Here is a 21,133-nt window from a genome sequence, read left to right on the forward strand (position 1 = left end):
TGTTCCCTTTCTCCCAATGCAACCCATTTTTCAGAAGCCTTCCCTTCAGTAAGTTCGCCAAGACTTCAATACACAGAAAGCTCTCTGCCTTAAAAATAACCTTCAAATTCAACATTTTACCAAAATAAAATCTTCCAAATAAAACAATGGCAAAGATAGGCCTGATAATGAATATGAAATATGCTAAGAACATTCTGTCACTGAAATAAACTTGACTTTTTTGTGATTAATAGTAAGATGTAATCTTGAAACACATAAGAATAAAGCAAACGACAACAGAAGAGAAATGATTTGGAAAGGGTCCCATTTGAAATTTACCCGTTTGAAAACAGGCTCTGTCTTTTGGCTATCATCATTGTGTGCCTGTCCAGAAATTCATTTCCAAGTTTTATTTCCAAATGCAACCCCAAATTCAAAAGGTGAGTTTGTTGGCATGTTCAAAATTTGCTCTGAGATGGACAAAACAACAAACGAGACGCTTTCAGAAGGAATAATAAGTATATTCCAAAGCTCATTGGGTTTAATTCATACTTCAGATATCGGCCTTCCCCTTCTAATTCTTTAGTATCCTGTTTCTATTAGGAAATGGAAAACAAGGAAATAGGATTATGAAGCCATTTCTAAATATTAACATGATACCAAAGGAAGTTAGCAAAGATACACACATTTTCAAGGAAAAGGATAGAAAGGGAAATTGGCTTGAGTCCAGTCTGTCAGAAATGGTGACTGATCAGAGTTTAGCTAAATCTAATCAAGCCATCAGGACCTACACTGCATTTACTGACAGGTAGGGGCACTGAGAGAGGGCAGGTGATATCAGAACAATGCTTGGAAGAGGAATAAAAATTACCTGTTGAATAGGAGAATTGGCTTTGTTACCTTAAGATTTCAATAATCTACTGGATTCCCAGAGAATCCATTCATCAAATTAACATAGTGGTGGTAGTACGGAGGGAGGTGGAACAAGAGAGAGAAGGGGGAGGAAGGGAGGGAGGAGAAAGAAAGGAAGGGACATAAGAAATACTGTTATTAAATATTTCATTTCTAGATTAAGCCAGGAAGAGCATTTACGAAAACATGCAAATTATTATTCATGAACTTACATTTTACTCAAAAGATAAAATGGCAAGAATACATAGGAACTAGCAAAGCAAACACAGGAATCCATAGGAAAAACATACAACAATCCATAGGAAAAAAATACATAGCATTCACAGCCAGAGAGTGGACAATACAATTGCTCATATACCAAAGCAGGTTTTATTTCTTTCTAAGTATTGCTGAAAGAACTTGGTATGACTTTATTTTTTTAAGAGTTTGAAATGTGCTCAATATCCGAAGTCTCAGAGGATAGCTATGATCTTTCAAAAATACAGATGTCATTTGGGAAAAAAGTTCTCCAGTAAGGTTCCATCCTGTCTTTTAGATATTAAAAAATGGGAAGGACACACAGTAATGCACTTTATTCAATAAATTATTACAAAGCATCACTTTAATAAAGGATGGTAAGATCGAGCTGTATGCCAATGAAAGTATTGCTGTAGCATTAACAATGTCTCCTGAAAGTATGGACAGTACTTTCAGTTAAAAAAGATGACAGAGCTCACTCTCCTAAAAAGACAGAGCTTCTTCTAAAAGAAGTACCTCAGGTAGGTACTTCTCTGCTGGTTTTGTGACTAGTAAATGAATAACATTCTCCATTTTAAAAAACTAGCATAATAATTAATCATATATGGAGAGTGATAGTCATGTATCTGTCAAGAAGAGTTAAAAAGCATTATTTTGGGTTAAAGCTGATACATGACTTTAACTGAAAAAATATTTCTCATTGCACTTTGAATTACTGGAGTTGAATTCTTTCAGTGAGACTTAGATATGCCCGTTCTTTGCCCTTGACTCTTGATTCACTAGTGATTCTGGAGAAAATGTACACCGATTTGTTAATTCTCTGGCCTCATTCTTTTTCTTGCCCTATCACACATGTTGTTCCAACACAGCAAAAACACACATATCCAAGGAAAAGTCTCTTCTACTACCCATACCCAAACTTGCCTTTCCTCCTAAATAGTCCCTAGGGAAGCAAGCCATCACCATGACAACCATATGATGGGAGTTTGAACAGCACTTGGGGCAGCCTTTGTTGAAAGTTAATACCAGTTGGTGTTTAACAAGAAAAGGAAAACTCAGGCAAGGGGTAATACTCTGTTGTGAGGCACCACTTAGCTGTATGGAACTAACTGTCCCCATCAAACCTTACCTAACCAGAACACATCCTCAGAACAAAATTCTCCAAGTGTAATGTATTCAGGGCTAATTCATTAATTTTCCATTGTAGCCCACTGGACTCAATGCTCAGCGGTCACTAAATCAAAAGAGCATATATACTCAGGAAAAGAGAATTAAGAACTTTGCCTTTTTTAACTTCAAATGGATATAGAACATCAGAGATATTTATTTTTCCCTATTAAGTATTACCACCTTCTATTTGCTGGGCAAAAATGATTGTTTCCTGCACCTTTAAATCTAATTTGTGTTTTCCCCCCTACAAGAAAGATCGTGAAGGTGGATTAGTACAGAGTTGTGTGGACTTTTTCAGTATCTTTAATGCATTTGCTTCTGGAAAGAGAAGCACTGCAGACACACGGTGGCAATTCCTGCTCAGGTGTAGTGCCATTCTTTTGTGTGACTCACAGCTAGAGAGAGAGCCGACATTCAATATATGTTTAACAATACTTTCCCACTACTGATTCCACTCAGGAGACTCACATTTTTATGCTTTTTCTAAAAACAAGGGCACCAAAAAAGTCACTGTCTGAGGAGGCTCATTCTTTGTTCGTCTTCACCTGACTGGCCACCTAACTACACAAAGCTTTTAAACTAATGAGGAGAATCCTTTGTTCTCTCTGGTTCCATTTAAAGGGAAAGTGGGTCGAAGGGCTTCCCCAGGGAGAGAGAAAGAAAAGCCCAGGAGCCAAACACAAGAGGGTAAGAGATTTCACTCCCACTACTATTCCCACCCTCCCAAAGAAGTTAATTCATTCTGTTTTAGGAATGGTTAAAAGGGGTGGGGGAGCACCAGGTAGCCCATTCTCTGAGACCAAAATCTCCTTCTCGAGTGTGGTTCGCACCAGCCTCTTGTCTCTGACACCGCGGGATGTGGGTGGGGGGCGTAGGGGGAGGGCAGGAGTACTGAGAACCTCTCTCCAGCCACGGACCACAGAGCCAGTACTACATGCATTTAGGCTCCCCCAAAGGTGCGTCCCTGCCCAAGTCCCCAAGTTGGCTATTTAAATCTGAAAAGCACAATTAGCACCATTCAAACCTGCAAGTTACAGTACCTTCAGAAGTCTGACAGATGGAAGAAAGGCTGCGTGGCACAGCTTCCGGATGGTCCAGTTTAGGGGTCGAGGAGCATCAGCCTGATTCATGACCCCTTCCAAATTCCACCAGGAAAACAAGAAACTGAAAACCTGAGCAATGCCTAGAAAATAAACGGTCCCCCACGGCTCTGGCATCCCATGGTCATCTCCACACCTGCAAATTCCATTAGGGCAGAGGCTTCCTGGAACTTGGAAGACTAGTCAAGTAGCCTTGCCTGAGCCCCTGAACCTTCTTAAGAAAGCCACCTCCCCTCTCTCTGCAGCCGTGCTCATGCATACCAAATGTGGCTGAATGGAGGCACACTGCCTGCTGCTTCGGGGAGGGGATACACGATTTTGAAGGAGAGGGACAGCCTGCACAAAACAGCCTGTGGTCGGAGTCAAAGCAGCCTGCTCCGGAATGCGCGCTCCCTCTCCCGCTCTCCTCCCAGTAAACGCAGGTCAGGCGTTGGGGGGGAACCGGGGCCATTGCTTTGCTAGCTTGGTTTGAGGGGGAGCCAGGAGGACCGCAAAAGGGAACAAAAATGAAGCCAGAACGGGAAACTTGCACTTTCTTGCACAAAGCATCTTTGAGGGACTGGGAACTGGTACGGGGGGAGGGGCGAGGACACAGGGAGAGAGGGGGTGCCTCCGAATGATGAGATAAATGCTTCCCTTTTGATTTATGTGACATAATAAAGTGAGGCTATCATCAAATACATCTATAGTAAAAGAGAGCTTTGTCGTGTTCTGAGGTTTTTATTAACCGTGATTGACAGTCTTCATCCTGATAATCCGTTGTACAGATGATAGACACTGAGACAGAAGCAAACTCAAACACACTGGGTTGTTCCTTTCATAGAAAGCAGTGTAAACTAAGGGGCATTTGGCTCACCTTTTAGAGATGGCAGTTTTTAAATGGGGGTTATCTCCTGGAAAGCCACTTGATACCCTTTCTCTGCAACACAAGTTTAACCCATAAAGTGCCACGTGGGATGCTGTCTATAAAGAATGGACTTTCCTCAAGTGGGGTGCCCACACCCATCATTTTCTAACGAGGCTTTATGAAATAGTTGCTGAGTTGGAATGTATAGTCTTTAGGACTCCTGTGGTGAGAGAGAGAATTAAAGGACAGCTTTTCAATTTGAAGGTAGAAATTGATAATTTCACATAGAGAAGGTAAGTTGGGACGGTGAGAGGAGAAGGGAGTTCCTGACACAACCCCCCTTCCGCTCCCATGTGCCCCCTGGCATCAGACCTCAGTGGGAGCAGTTGACCTGACAACTCCTATGGGGAGAATCCCCACATCCTTGGAGCATCGCCATCTTATTTATTTTTTCCTCTGTGACTATGCTGATTTTCCACTTCTAATTAACTTGAAGAGATTGGTAAATCCCAGCTCCATGACTATTATGCAGTCAGAGCTGAACTGGGAGTGGTGCAAGCAGATGTGATACACTGCTGTAATTCAGAACTGGGACAACACAGGCCCACCCCAGCATGAAATCAATACCTGACACACTGCGCTACAACACCATTTCACTCACAATGGTCTTGTGTCAAAAATTTAAGAAAGATATTGCAGAAAACTAGTCCACCGGTGGAAGACAGACCATTGACCCACCTTGTATAGTAAAATTTATGTCTCTGATTATCTATCAAACAATATCACTTTAATAGATCTCATACACAGCTGATTCATTTTCTGTTACTATTCTATTTCCACAAAGGATTGAAGGCAGTATTAAAATAATAACGGCTCACACGTATCACCTAGCACAATGCATCACATAGGTTTATGCCCATGTCAACCTTATGGAGTAGGTGTTATGGTCATATCCTTATCTCACAGATTAAGCAAGTGAGGTCCAGAGAAATTAGTAACAAGTCTAACATACTAGTATTACTGGAGTCTGGATTGAAACCAGTCTACTAGGCTGTAAAGACAAGCTTTCTCTTGTCTCCTATTTCTTTCAAAAGGGACTCTAGGAATAAAACCACTGCCTCTGTTTTTTGGTAATTTAATCTTACATAAGAGTTAAAGACTTTAAAGAAGAAACGTTCAGCATTCCTTTCAGATTATTACTTTGGTCTGATGTTGATGTATTAGTTAACAGCATGAATTCTGGAATCAAGCTGCACGGTTCAAATTCCAATTTTGAAGCTAGTCTTGGGAGATTTACCTACCTTCTTTGTGTCTTGGAGTCCTTATCTGTACAATGGAGATTAAAATAAACCCTCATGCCTACGGTTGTTGTGAGGACTAAATGAGCTCATATCGGCAAAGCACTTAGAACAGTGCCTGGCATACACAAAATACCTGTACCATGATCCATCTTCTGGGTAGCATGTGCTGATTCTGAGCCGGAAGCCCGCTGACAATTTTCATTAAGCATGCATACATATGGTAGTAGGTAATGAAGTCAAGCAAGACAAATTAAAACTGAATGCTTCTTGTGAGTTACCATGAGTTTAATAAATGGGGTAAAGAGGAAGGTGGGAGACTGCAAGAGCAGCGTGGGTTTCCTAGTGTAGTCTGGTATTCATCAGGTTGTGAGATGCTGCCTTTAGTGGGGAAGGCTCCAGCATTTCTAACCTTTTAAATGAATGCCCTTAAGTGGTTCTGGTAAGGTGGTGAGATCTCTGCTCCATGAAAATGCTGAAAAACTGCAATTGCCTATCCCCTGCCCTGCACTATTTCAAAATGGTAGGGACCCCACAAAAATGACAGCATCATTCTGAAAACACATGGCCTTTGATCCTCCTATCCCCTTTAATTTTACTGAATAACTTTGGTCAAAGAGAACTGTTAGAAACTATGCAACTATGCAGAGTGAGGAAGTAGGAGGATTCACAGCCCTCTCTAATGGCAATTAAAGGAGAAAAGCACAAAACCTTCAGGGAATTGATTTGGAGATTACACTGCAAAAGAGGTAAAGATCAAAGAAGGATGACAGTGCGTGAGAGGCAGTTTTTCATCCATCACTGGGGAGGCTTTGTGCCAGAATTGTTTGCTATCAAAACATCTAAAGAAGGGTTTTCAAGACCCTCCTCTCTACTTTCAAGAAATTATATTTTCACATAGAAGATGCCTTCCCCAGTTTTAGAGAGAAGTTTAATGAGAAAAAAAAAAAAAAAAAGCAGAGAGGAGCAAGCCCAGCCCCAGATATTAGCATCTCACAAATTCGAAGTGCTTACTTATAAATCTTATGAATGTAGATGTCTACATATCTGCAGAACAAATTCTAGCAGGCTTAAAACTCTGAAATAATCATACTAGCTTTCAGTATACTAAAAAATAGCAAGCAGGGTATATCAGATTTCTGTATTCCAAAGCCTGCCTTTGAACCAACTCTAATTCTCTCCCATGCTACAGAAAAGCCCACTTCCCACTGATTATCTTCCCTTTTTATTTTCTGTGTAAATGATACTAAACCAAAGAATCATGATGAAATTTGAGCTCATTCTCAATACTGACAAGGGGGCCATTGTATAGACCTTCTGAATTCTTTCTTTTGAAGACCATGTTTCTTCTCTTCAAAAAAGTCATAGCACCCTCAATATAGTATTGTACCACTTTGCACCCTGTCTTCTTTATATCTTTTGGATATAAAAGCAGCTGACCCATGAAAATCTAAGAAAACAGAAAGGAAATGACACAGTGACCAGGTAGTACAGAGAACTCAAAAGCCTCCCTCTGAAATGTGTTTTCTGCAAACAACACTAAAAAAACAGTGCTGCAATGTAATTTTTCAGAGTTTATTATTACAAAATTAAAATTCATAGGTATCTGGACATCAATTGTACATGTATTTTCAGGCTCTAATATATGGATGTAGTGCACCTAGTGCAGAAGGATGATATTTAAGCATCCAGGGGAAAAACCAGGAACAAGCCCAGTGGTGAGCCTTTGTAGACAACTTCATTTGCTTCAGTGTTTTGTAGTCTTAATACTAACGTCTTGCTTGCTTAATGATTGGCCTCTTTTATTAATTTTGTTGTGCTTTGAATTTTCTGTTTTAAATATTTTATTTTACTTTAAGTTCCAGTATACACGTGCAGGATGTGCAGGTTTGTTACACAGGTAAATGTGTGCCATGGTGGTTTTCTGCACTGTCAGCCCATCACCTAGGTATTAAGCCCCACATGCATTAGCTATTTATCCTAATGCTCTCCTCCCGCAACAGGCCCCCGTATGTGTTGTTACCCTCCCTGTGTCCATGTGTTCTCATTGTTTAGCTCCCACTTATAAATGAGAACATAACGGTGTTTGGTTCTCTGTTCCTGTGTCAGCTTGCTGAGGATAATGGTTTCCAGCTCCATCCATGTCACTGCAAAGGACATGATCTCGTTCTTTTTATGGCTGCATAGTATTCCATGGTGTATATGTAGCACATTTTCTTTATCTAGTCCATCATTGATGTGCATTTGGGTTGATTCCATGTCTTTGCTATTGTGAGTAGTGCTGCAATGAACATATGTGTACATTATCTTTAAAATAGAATGATTTATATTTTGGGGGATACATACCACTAATGGGATTGTGGTAGATCAAATACTTAAATGTAAAACCCAAAGCTATAAAAACCCTAGAAGATAATCTAGGCAATACCATATAGGACATAGGCACAGGCTAAGAGTTCATGACGAACATGTCAAAAGCAATTGCAACAAAAGCAAAAATTGACAAACGGGATCAAATTAAACTAAAGAGCTTTTGCACAGCAAAAGAAACTATCATCAGAGTGAACAGACAACCTACAGAATGGGAGAAAATTTTTGCAATCTATCCATCTGACAAAGGTCTAACATCCAGAATCTATAAGGAACTTAAGCAAATTTATAAGAAAAAAGCAAACAACCCCATTAAAAAGGGGGCAAAGGACATGAACAGACACTTCTCAAAAGAAGACATTTATGCAGCCAACAAACATACGGAAAAAAGCTCAACATCACTGAATAGTGATAAATAGAATAATGCAAATCAAAACCACAATGAGATACCACCTCACAGCAGTCAGAATGACAGTTATCAAAAAGTCAAGAAACAACAGATGCTGGCAAGGCTGTGGAGAAATAGGAACGTTTTTACACTGTTGGTGGGAATGTAAATTAGTTCAATCATTGTGGAAGACAATGTGGCGATTCCTCAAAGACCTAGAACCATTATTTTTTTCAAAAAATCGTTTGTCTCATGAACTTTATGGCAATTTATCATTTTTGTCAAAAAACATACTTTTCCTGTTTCTTCCTTTTAACTTCACTCAAATAGAGCTATACCATTTTTAGGCATTTTTTGATGCTTCTACAGTGTTTTCCAAAATATTAGATCTCTTTATAGATTCCATTTACCTACAGAACAATCCTTAATGTATTTCCAAATATATGTTTTCAAACAGATTAACTTTTTTCCTTTCTTAAGGTATATTTCCCCTTTTGCCATCTTTTGTAGATAATAGATTCTAAAATACACTAAAATTTATCAAAATACATGGCTCACTTTGTTAAGTAGGTTAAGAAGAATTTATTCTATGTAAAATAAAAATATAACTACAATTGTTATCTATTCATTTTCCCTCCATTACTGGGACAGCATTTCTGACTTCTGTCCACCCTCTGCACAAATGCCTGTGGTGACAGAGAGTGGGTGAGTTTTTGAGACAGCCCATTCCATGATTGTACAGTTCTGGTTGACAGAAAATTCTACCTAAGACTGAGGTGAAATGTCCTTTCCTCTAACTTCCAAGTCAAGTTTTTCTCCCAGAGCATAGTTTTCCAAATGTATAAGGATACTTAACAAGCTTCACTCACACTTCCTCTTCTTTACACTGGGGATCTTGGGCCATTAATCTTTCTTCACGTGACGGTATAGAGTTTTTAGGAAAAAAAAAAAAACCAACTCTCTTCAGGGCAATATTCAATATTATGTTATAGGGGTACTTTAAATATAGTAGTCTATTAATCCTCTGGAATCTCTTGAATTACTTCTCATAAAGGTCCTTTAGGAAGCTTTGAGGGGAAACTCACTAATAATTTAGCTTCTTTTTAAACATCGTTTCCTAAATTAATTAGAATACTCAACATAGATTTTAAGTAATAGCTGACCAAAACACACACACACACACACACACACACACACACACACACACTCACACACACACCCCTGAACTGATGTGAGTAATTTACTCTTTTTGACCCCGACTTGTAACAGAGGTGGTGGCGGGTAGTGACGGGCTAATGGAAAGCTCATGCTTGTTTCAAGAAATGAGGAGGGACTGGACTGTCTGTGTTTCATCCTCCCTATCTTTATCTGTAACTTTGCAAGTCAGACAGACTCGATCCAAACCTAAGTGCCTCCTCTTACCCACTACGTGGCCTGGGGGCAGTTACACAACTTCTCAGAGGCTTAGTTTCCACATTGTAAGAATGGGGTCTACAACAGTTTCCACCTCCAGGTTTTTGTGAAGGTTAAAGCAATTAGCACAGTGCTAACATAGAGAAAAACACATTTAAATTCAATTACTTTTGTTGTTGTTAGTAATAGTATTGTTATCTTGTTCATGGATACCACTGGCAGTGTATGTAGCATAGTCCATAAGCGCACAGGCCATAGACCGAATGGCCTGAAGGTAAACCCAAGCTTTACCATGTACATGTCACTTTGGGGAAGTTATTTAATCTCAACATGCTTTAGTTCCTTCATCTGCAAACTGGGGATAATAATATTACCTTCATCAAAGGGATAATGTGAAATTAATAAGCCAATATGGGCAGAAACCTTAGAAGAAGTTCCCACACATGGTAAGAGCTAGAAAAATATTAGCAACTTATTATTACCAATACTGGAGTCATATGTGCCACCCTTCCCACAGCTAGTGATCTAGGAAAAGCAAAGCAAAACAAAACACCTTCATCTCCTCCTTTGTTTCTTCCAGTAAGAGAAGAAGCTGCAGAGGACACATGAGAAGAGACCCACCTCTGACTCTCCTTACTGCTTTCCTCTGCAGTCCCATGAGTCCTTACTTTTAAAATAGACAGTGTATATGAGAGGGAATCATATATTCCAATAATGGGGAGTAAAACTTTAATATATAAAATGTCTCACTTTGGAAAAGACAAAGGTATATAAGCAGCTTCCACCTTACCAAAAATAGAAATCCTACATATACACCTACCAAAAAATGTATAACAGATATTCAAAGGCCTAGAGCTAAAATACAACTTTATTCAGCCTTGAAACCCTAAAATTTCCACTCACAAAGGGGAGGGGGTTTTAGTATAATTCAAAAATTCTAATGAGTTCCCGGAGGCTTGTTAAAAATATAAGAATTTGAGATGTGCATTTCTGATCACTTAATATTCACTCTTCTAATATTTGCAATGCTATTCATTATGGTAAATGTTCTCTTTCTAAACTAAGTTTAAATATCTGCAACACATACACACGTGTAAGCACAAATACACACCCACACACAGAATGTAGGTATTTTAGATGCATTTTCATTATGAAAGCCATAAATTTGACCAACTTGATAAATAACTTACGAATTAATATCTTTTAGGAGGAGAAATTTAAGCAGTGAATCTCCAATTACTGCTTGAATAACTTGCATGAATTGGAGGGAAGCTCAGCATTCACTATTAACAGTGCAGCGGAAGTCAGATTTCTTGGCCAATGCATACCAAAATCAAACACAAGTTCAAGCTCAAACCTCACATATACCTTCTCAAGCACCTCCTGACTCACACCAATGAAAGCTGGGGGCCTGCCCCAGCCACACACCCTGCCTTGTGCATCTGGGCTTCTCGCATTAATGGCCAGCCCTGGGTTGGACCATAAGGTCCGCTCACCTGGGAAACAGAGACATACTGTGATCTGGAAGATCCTCAAAGCAGTAACTCTGCTTGGTAGAGAATTTTAATACAGAAAGCTAATGAAAACCGTACTTGCTATCTATTTTCGACAGCCTTCTAAAAAATGCAACATTGTGATATTTATTCTGGTATCATATTTTTGACAACCAGGAACCTTTCATTTTATTTTTATTAACATTAATAGTAATGGGAGGGATTAAATGATTTTACTTTATGAGAGACAATGGTCCAGTTTTTGTTTTGTTTTTTTCCTGATGAGGCATAAAATAAATGCAAACTACATGGATTTTGAAATCAGGGAGAAACAGATTTGAATCCACATTAAGTCACTGGGCAATTCATTTAACTTTTATGAGTCCTTATTTTTAAAATAGATAGTGGCTATGTGATAATATTAAAATGATGATTAATAACTTTTTTCAAGCACTTACTATGTGCTAAACAGTGTTAAGCACATAGCTCATTTAGTTATCATAACAAACCTGTAAAGTCTACAGTATTGTTATCCCAGTATTACAGATGAGGAAATAGCCTCAGAGAGGTTAAGAAACCAGCAGAAGGTCACGTGGCTGGTAAACAGACTTGAATTCAGGTCTATCTTATTCTATAACCCATGCTTTTACCCATTACAATATGCTGCTGCCAATTAAATAAAAATATTTATACAGGGTTCCTGTGGCTTCCCAAAAAGAAGCTAGTATTTGCTCTGACAAATCTGAAAAAAGGAAAAACAACCCAATGACCCCAACTTATCTAACCTAACACCAGAATCCTGCAAAGCACAGAAGCAGCAGTGGTTCTTCCAGAAGCTCTGGGTTTCTTTTATTTGCACGGCTGACTTCCATATCCCTTTCCTTACCTTCTAGTTACATCTGGCTGGCCTCTCTGTTGAGATAAGGATTGTCTGTACTCATTTGGTATGCTCAATATATAACACAATGCCTGAAACACTATTTATTAAATGGAAAAAGGGATGTTTCTAAATAACTTACATGATTTTTTGCAAATATGAGGTAAGTTTTTAAACATATACAAACTCATGTAATTATCAGTATTATCCAACTTTTATTCCTACCTGCATTTTCTAGTTGAGGAAACTAAAGCACAGAAAGATTAAATACTCACCCAAGTTTACACTGTAAGTTTCAGAGCTATGTTTTGAATTCAAAGATAAACTCTTGATATATAAGGTTCAAAAACGTACACATAAAAAGTAAAATGTGCTTTTAAGGTAACTGATTTAGTTTCAGATACTCAAGTTTGGTATCTCAAAAAAAAAAAACCATGATCTATCATTATTCATGAGTGAAAGATAATATTCTAGAAACTTATGACAACAAGATGTTTGTTTCAATGACACAAAAGATGCACGTGGCCAGAAACTTTATGCCTGTTATAGTAAGTACAGACCAAAGGTATCTCTGTAACCATATAAGTAAAATTATATGGTTACAGGGATTATTCACATTTACTTGGACTTCATATAAAATGTTCAGAGTATTTAGGGAGAAAATAAAACAATATTATCAAGACTCTACTACTAACTTGAAGCTATTAAGTTAGAAAATAAAGGTACCAAAGATGAATTTGATTTATAGCAGCTTCTAAATTGGTTAATAAATCAGATTCTGACTGCTTTTATTCAGCATCCAGCCAAAGCCATCCACAGGCGCCTAAATGGTACATGCGTTGGCATAGGATATCTGGTTGACTGCATGGGACACCCAGCTGTCTCTGGGAAGCCTTCCTCAATAAGGAAGGAGAGAGATGATAATAGAGAAAGAATTATAATGTTCTGTAGTGCCTGATACTATCCCAAGGAAAAACTCATAATTATTGTTTTAGTAAAGAATAGGTGGATATAGTTTTAATGGGTATGTTTTTCTTTGTACTTTAATTAAATTCTTTGCAAGTAAACCTGTTGGCTACAGATCAGATGAGAGCATGATGTATTTACTTTTATGAAAACACCACGATTAAAATAGATCAAGCCACTCCTATGAGTAAAATCATCTAGTTCTCTCCATGGAGTTAAGAAAAACTCCGAACTCCTCGTTTTTGATGATGTGACAAATTTGATCCTGCCTATCTCTCCAACCTCAACTCTTGACATTCCCAATTCATCATGCCTAACCACTTTTATTTCTTCTAGTTTTGTTTCCTGTCATGGGACATTTACACATGCTATTCCCTCTTCTAAAGCTTTCTCCTCCAGCTCTTCATAAGATTAGCTCCTTCTCATGCTGTGAAACTCAGGTTACATGTGATCTCCCTAGAGAGTCCTTCCTTGATCTCTTGAGCCCTCCTTCAACATTTATTGCAGCTCTTTGTTTGAATTCTTCCTGTACTTTTCAGAATTGGTAACTATTTAATTGATTGGTTTATTTACTTTTGGCCTTAATCTATGAATCGAATGTAATTTCTATAGGGCAATTGTCGACTGTATCCCAGATCCTTGCAGACTGTCTGGAACATAATGGAAACTCAATCAAAATTTGTTAACTATAGAATGAACAAATGAAGAATGAGTGAACTAGCCATGTTTGTTATAATCATTTCTTGCAAGTCATTTAGCGTTCCTTATGGTGACTATCGCTTGTCTATAAAGTGATTTGAACACATACTGACTCTACAGTGCCCTTTTGCTTCCCCAAATCTCAACTCCATAGCCTTAAAAAGTCTAAGAATTGTTTATTCAACTCTCAAAAAATTAATAAAAGGAAAAGTTCTCAGACTCTAAACTGCAAGTAGAGACCAACATCTAAATACAGAGGAACTAGTTTTGGAAAAGAAAAGCAAAAGAGGAAAAGGAGTAAGTACAGGTATCAAAAATTCAATCTGAAAATAACTCAAGCTAGAGAATTCAATTGCCACTCATTAAAAATCTGGACAATTCATAAACATTTCCCATGATGGCAATTCATCAAAGGCTTAACTTGATGTCATAATACACCTTTATGAAGGCAACTCTCTATTTTATGTAAAGGCATATCTCATTTTGAAGGAGACAGGAACACTGAATTACATATCAGCCATTTTAATCCGGTTCACAATAATAATAAAAATAGAAACCGATGTTGATGCCTCACAAAGTGGTTAAACAAACATATTCTGATCCATTGCCCATAATGATGCTGAGATAAGGGTAAGAAAGATATTATCATCCTAATTTTACATCTGAGCAAACTGAGAATCCGAGAATATAGGTTGACTTCCCCAAGATCTGAGTCTCGATCTCTTGTTCTTTGCCTTATGCTCTATGGCCTCTTCCCTCTACAGTTAATTCTTGGAGGGAACCACATACTGAGCATTCTTCCAAAATATTGACGCAGCAACGTGAATGAATCTCAAAATTATGTATGAAATTTTAGAAAAGACAAAAGTGACACAAAGCAGAGCAATGGTTGCCAGGGATCATTTGGGAGATGAAATCAACTACAAAGGGACATAAGGATCATTTTCAGGGTGATAAAAATGCTCTATGTCTTGAATAAAGTGGCAGTTACACAACTGTATAGAATTGCTGGAATTCACCAAACTATAAACTCAAATTTCATGATTGTTTTGTACATTAGGAAAATGTATTTATTGTCTTCCTTGATAATAAAAGAACAATTTTTATGTCAAAAAATTTTAAAATTCATAAAAATATAAAGAATTAAAATGTATCTATTCTTTCATTATCCATCAATAACTGTTGATGTAATTTTTAGAAATATTACCAAGTATTTTAAAAATCATACTTCATATACTTCATATAGTTTAATACACTTATTATACATGAATTGATGTCCATATTATCAAATATTCTTAGAAAATACAATACTTAATGGTTATATAGGATTTTATTATGTTAGTTAATGGAAGATAATCAGCTCACTTGCAATTTTAATGTTATAAATAATGCTATTATGGATATATAGTACAGTACTCAATCATATGTTTTTGTGCACATCTCTGATTATTTCCTTAAGATACAATTTAGGATGAAGGATGATTAGTTCATAAATCATGAATATATTTTCAGGCTCTTGATAGTTATTTCCAAATTGCTATCCAGCAATGTTGAACCATTTTACGTGCCCCTCAGCAAAGTATAAGAACGTCCTTATTAGTGAATCATTGACAAAACTGGGCATATCATTAATTTAAATTAATTTTTGGCCAAGATGATCACAGAAAAAGAAATGTGTTATACATTTATCTGGTAACTTATAAAGCTCCATTTTTCCTGTGGCCATTTGTAATTCTTCTAGCAAATTGCTGCTGCTTCTTTTTTTTTTTTTTTTTGAGACAGAGTTTTGCTCTTGTTGCCCAGGCTGGAGTGCAATGGCATGATCTCAGCTCACCACAACCTCTGCCTCCCGGATTCAATCAATTCTCCTACCTCAGCCTTCTGAGTAGCTGGAATTACAGGCATGCGCCACCACACCCAGCTAATTTTGTATTTTTAGTAGAGACGGCGTTTCTCCATATTGGTCAGGCTGGTCTAGAACTCCCAACCTCAGGTGATCTGCCTGCCTCGGCCTCCCAAAGTGCTGGGATTACAGGCATGAGCCACTGCGCCAGGCTGCTTCTTCTTTTATTAGAGTTTTATTTTTCTTATTAACTCATAAGAGTTCTTTTTATATTAAGGACATTAATCCATTGTCATGTGAGTTGCTAGTATTTTTGTTGTTTTCCACATAGCTTTTAATTTTGATGATGTTGTTATTTACAAGAAATTTTTAACATTTATACATTCACTCTAGCAGCCATTTTCTTTATAGCACACACAGCAGATGTTATGCTGAAGAAAGGTCATTTCCAATCTAAGCACAGACAAACACTTATTTACATATTCTTATAAGTGTTCTATGGTTAGTAAGCTGCTTTGAAAACTACCTCTGCTGCATTCTTCTTCCTTACTGGTCTCATCATTTTGCCTACTATCTAAACTCTGTGTGTATTTGTGTGTGTGTGTGTGTGTGTGTGTGTGTGTGTGTGTGTGTTTGCATCTCAATCTCTCTCTCATTACATTTTAAAGACTGAATAAAATTTCCTTGCTGATATTTGACCAAACCACAATCCTTTATTATTCTTTTTTATTATAGGCCCATCCAAATGGTGTGATAACATTTCTTAAGTAGCAATTGTGAATACAGGGATCTTCAGTTCGATAATATAATCCACAATCTGTTCTAAATGAGGCCTGTGGCTTCATATTTCCAAATATTCTTAAAAGATTTTTCAGCCAGGCACAGTGGCTCACGCCTGTAATCCCAGCACTTTGGGGGGCCAAGGCGGGAGGATCATGAAGTCAAGAGATAGAGACCATCCTGGCCAACATGGTGAAACCCCATCTCTACTAAAAATACAAAAATTAGCTGGGTGTGATGGTGTGCACCTGTAGTCCCAGCTACTCAGGAGGCTGAGGCAGGAGAATGGCTTGAACCCAGGAGGCAGAGGTTGCAGTGAGCCAAGATCGCGACAGTGCACTGGTGACAGAGCAATACTCCATCTCAAAAAAAAAAAAAAAAGGGAAGAAAAAAAATTCCTTTCTCACAAACATTATCTCCATAAATTAAAGACTCCAAATGCCTTCAAACCCCTGTCATCTTAGTCTTACAAATTCAATCCTGCATAATTCAATGTGGCAGTGATCTCTGCCACAAAGTTGACTGGCAAAAGCAATGAGTGAATTGAATGCTATCTTATTGGTCTGTTGCTGAATAAATGATAACATAGATTTCTTAGTTTTCTAGAATCTAAGCCACTAGAGACTTTGAAGCTCAGAGTCAATACCTTGAATTAAGCTCTGTGGACTTACAGCCAGAAAATAGGGAACATCTCTTTCTAGAGCTGTCCACCTGGTACTAAATCAGTTGGGGAAAAATTCAGTGTGAAAACTCTCTAACCCCTTGAAATAGAAAAGATAAGGCAAGAGGTAAACAAAGAGAAAGTCAATGAGAGGAACTCTTACTGTAAACACAGCCTCACAGGAACATACCTACCTAAATCCCAAATCACCAAAATACTCCTTATGACAATTTTCAGCATGCTCAAATTATGTTAGTGACTCCTCAAGCATTCACCTAGAGCCAAAACTTATTTGGGTCTTAGGCAGGAATGCTCATAATGTCATCTTCCATTGGCATCTTACCCATATACTGGACTGCAAATACTCAGTCACTCTTCAGCTCCCTATTCCTCTTTATTTAGCTTTCTCTTTATACAAATCCTTCCATCTGTCACTTCCAGTTCTGTTGGGGGGACAGAGAGAAGAGTGAGAAGCAGAAGCCATGGAGATTCAATTACATATAACAGAATGGGAATAGTATGGAAGTCAAGGCAACTCTATTCTTTTCCAGGCTGTACCCAAAAGTAGCAATGTGAACTCTGTCAGAGCACCTTGCTAGTCTGGGTCTCGGAATAATATATATAATAAGAGTGATGTTGATTCTCTGTTGAGTTCTTCTAAGGGCTGTTTAGATTTTAAGACTAGTTCCATTGAGTCTCAGATTGTTTCCATCAATTTCCAGTAATCCACGAAATAAGACATTTTCAGCACTACCTATTTTGAATAGAAAGCAAATATTACCTAATACTACAGAGCTCATGCAACAAGAAAACCTAGGAGGCTAAGCTTACCTAGAACATTATGGAATTATGGATATAAGTAGAGAGTTTTGCATGCTACTCAAGTTTATGCTGTGGAACATCTGGCTCAGATATATTTGAGCATATGCTTATCTTCAGGCAAAAAAAAAACCCAGCAAATTATAGATCTGCTTCATTTTCTCAGTAGAATGAAACAGAGTCATACTTCTAGTGTTACTAATACAAAATACAAACATTATTTATTGTTTGCTGAGAAGTTATGTATATTTCTCTGGGTATAGGATTTGATGCCACATTTGCAGCATTACCATGAATTTAAGAGTTTAGTAAATGTATAAAGACACCATTTAAGCGTGATTTAATTAACATCAATTAGCTGGGCGAATTTAATTCAATCAATTCCTCTACATGTCTGCTATGTGTGCAGCACTACGCCAGGTACTGAGGATACAAAGAGATTAATACATCGTCCACACAAGGATTGAACACACAGACAAACTACTATAGAAGACAGGAAGTTCACATAGCATGTTAAGTGCTAAACTAAAGGTAAGATCCAACTGGATATTCAACCTCTTAGATAAGCTGAAAACATCAATTATGTAGCTAGTGGCTCAAGAAGGTTTAATCCTTTAAAGTTGACTTTGGAGGAAGGACTGAGTGACACATGGGAAATGATGGAAGATTGCTAGGCTCAGCCTGTTCTCTGTAGCTTCAAGTTATTCAGCTCTGACATCAAACATGGACACTCCATCTAGTGAAGCCAAAGGTTGACATGTACCCAGGCTCATCCACCTGAGAAGGCAGTCCAGGGATAGGACCATATTGCGACTGGAACCTACTTCTTAGGGATTTTCACTTATCAATCCTACTTCTTCACAATCATACATAACAAATTTAATATCCTCCTCCTGAACACATTTCCAGTGGTATTATGGTGTGTCTAAGGAAATTCATATGCTTACTACAGAACAGGGACCAGGGTGCTCCTCCCAGGTGTGTTTCTTAATCCCAGTCCAGACAGAGAGATGCAAAGAATGTGAAGAGGGCACAGGAACAGTAGCCTCAGGGAGACGTGAGATTTCTGAGCTCCTTCTAGAAGCACAAACATTTAGCAAGTTCAGCCACAGAAGTAAGAGAAAGTCACTTTAGACAGTGAGAACAGCCCTGGAAAAGGCAAGGAAGGAAGAAGGCCCATGGTGCACTTTGAAGACAAGAAGTAGTTTTGTACAGCAAAAGAAGCTGGTGTGGACGACGACAGTTGCTAAGATGTTTAAACTGTATCATTAAAGCGGATGGAGTGAGGGTGGGGGAGTCATTGAGGTTTTTAAGTGTGCAGTAAATGTAATTGGAATTGCATTTTAAAATGACTCTAGCATCTGTGTAGAAGATGAACTGAACCAAGACTAGTACAAGGAAAGCAAACCTGTCAATATTTATGTTTCATTTTTTAGTTGTTGAAACTAAGTTTTTCCTCAACCTCTAGACACTCCAAGGGTGTGCTTATTAATGCAAAAGTTAGTTTTTATTTTGTGGTTTTCCTTTAAAACTAATAAAAAGGTATTAAAATTCATACAAAACCGACAAAGAAAAAGGTACTTCTTCAAAAAAAAATTAAGATTAAGTACGATCATTTTCATGACCTCAACCTAAGGCAAAAATCCATTATTTTTTATATATCGCTTCTCCCTTTGTAGAAAGAACTAACATCAAATACAAATCTAATAGCTTAATAAGTATCAAGTAAACAAATTAACTTAAGTACTTAAGTCAATACATAAGACCAGCTCATCTAAACATAACACAGTAACATGAAAAAATGAGTTCTGCAAACAGAGTTTTGAAGATCCATTAGGGGGGTTATAGATAATCTATTTGGCAATTGTGTCAACATAAACTCTGGTAAATTGGCTGAGCAATTCTAATTATCTTAATCTTTTTCCTGGAAAAATATGGCTCTTCTTTTATTTCTCTTTTATTTTCTAAATGGAAAAGCACATGACTTTGAACTTTAACCCTCATCAGTTTCTTATTTTGATATGTTACCAAAGGAGTAACATGCAAGAGAGTTCTGTAAAATGTCCAAAAGGAAGCTTCAGGCTTGGAGGATACATTTTAAGTATTTTTAGAAAGTAACATTTTTACATTATTTAAACAGTTGAAAATATATGTTAAGGTAAGTTTTGCAATTAAAAATAGGTTGGGCGAGGTGGCTCACACCTATAATCCCAGCACTTTTGGAGGCCGAGGTGGGCAGACTGCCTGAGGTCAGGAGTTCAAGATCATCCCGGCCAACATGGTGAAATCCTGTCTCTAAAAATGCAAAAATTAGCCAGGTGCGGTGGCAGGCGCCTGTAATCCCAGCTACTCAGGAGGCTGAGGCAGGAGAATCACTTGAACTTGGGAGCTAGAGGTTGCAGTGAGCCAAGATCTTACCACCACACTCCAGCCTGGGCAACAGAGCAAGACTCTGTCTCAAAAAAAAAAAAAAAAAAAAAAAGAAAAGAAAAGAAAAAAAGACAATGATGCCTTGGGGAGAGGAAGTATTAGAAATCAAGAAAACATGGAAATGAAACATAACAATAATACTGGCTTTCTCAAACTCACACACTGGGGTCCATATCAAAGGTCTCTATGGCATCTTTCTGCACTCAATTTTCCCTCTATGCCTCTGTCTATGCCTGAAATGTTCCCATGCATTTCAGGAGAAATGCTGGAGCTTTTCCATCCCCAGGTAGAGATGATCCTGCGCATAGGCTATGGGTGCCTGAACTCAGGACACAGAGAAAAATGCAGTATATAAAATTACTTTTAATTTGCTTTTGGGTTTTAAATGAAAAATTTGTCCTCCAGGAGATTTTTCAGTATTTATATGAGTTTCTAATAGGAAATCAAACTTTTCTAAGCATTCTCTCCTTTTTCTTTTTTTTTCAGTTTGGTTTGCTTAAAAATAATAGGTCCAATTGTTGAACTGTACTCTTCAAATGGGTGAACTTTATGGCATGTAAATTATATTTCAATATGGTTGTTTTAAAAAATAGAACAGATTATAACATCATTCAATAATATGTCTGGATTACAATCCCATTTTTTCCCAATAGTCAACTATTTATTAAACAGAAATCATATCAGGCTTCCTTGGGGAGAACTTCTTTTTCTCTAACTGGCTCTTTGATCCCCTCGGTGTACTTACAACTTACATTTCAAATAGTTATGTATACTTCTCCTTTCTTCAATATATAAATTGACTTTTTTAAGGTGACTATTTTTCCACTTACAAACATGAACACTACTGCTCA

The 21,133-nt window shown here is 37.7% G+C and overlaps 1 protein-coding gene across 19 annotated transcripts in view; it reads right to left on the reverse strand.

Moving 5' to 3' along the window:
- TRPM3 (transient receptor potential cation channel subfamily M member 3) overlaps positions 1-21,133 on the reverse strand; it is a 904,985-nt gene that overhangs the window by 575,048 nt on the left and 308,804 nt on the right. For 9 of the 19 annotated variants that reach the window (XM_054501732.1, XM_054501731.1, XM_054501723.1 and 6 more), the window contains exon 1: positions 3,339-3,782. The exons of 6 other annotated variants lie outside the window; for them this stretch is intronic. In XM_054501732.1, coding sequence (XP_054357707.1) covers positions 3,339-3,515 — 177 coding nt within the window. In that variant the 5' untranslated portion in view covers positions 3,516-3,782. Of the gene's footprint in view, positions 1-3,338; positions 3,783-21,133 lie in introns of those variants that run through there. 4 more of the 19 variants (XM_054501725.2, XM_054501716.2, XM_054501715.2 and 1 more) reach the window with 1 other exon arrangement.

Source organism: Pongo pygmaeus, chromosome 13, assembly GCF_028885625.2.
Source record: "Pongo pygmaeus isolate AG05252 chromosome 13, NHGRI_mPonPyg2-v2.0_pri, whole genome shotgun sequence".
In the NCBI taxonomy this organism is placed as follows: Eukaryota; Metazoa; Chordata; class Mammalia; order Primates; family Hominidae; genus Pongo; species Pongo pygmaeus.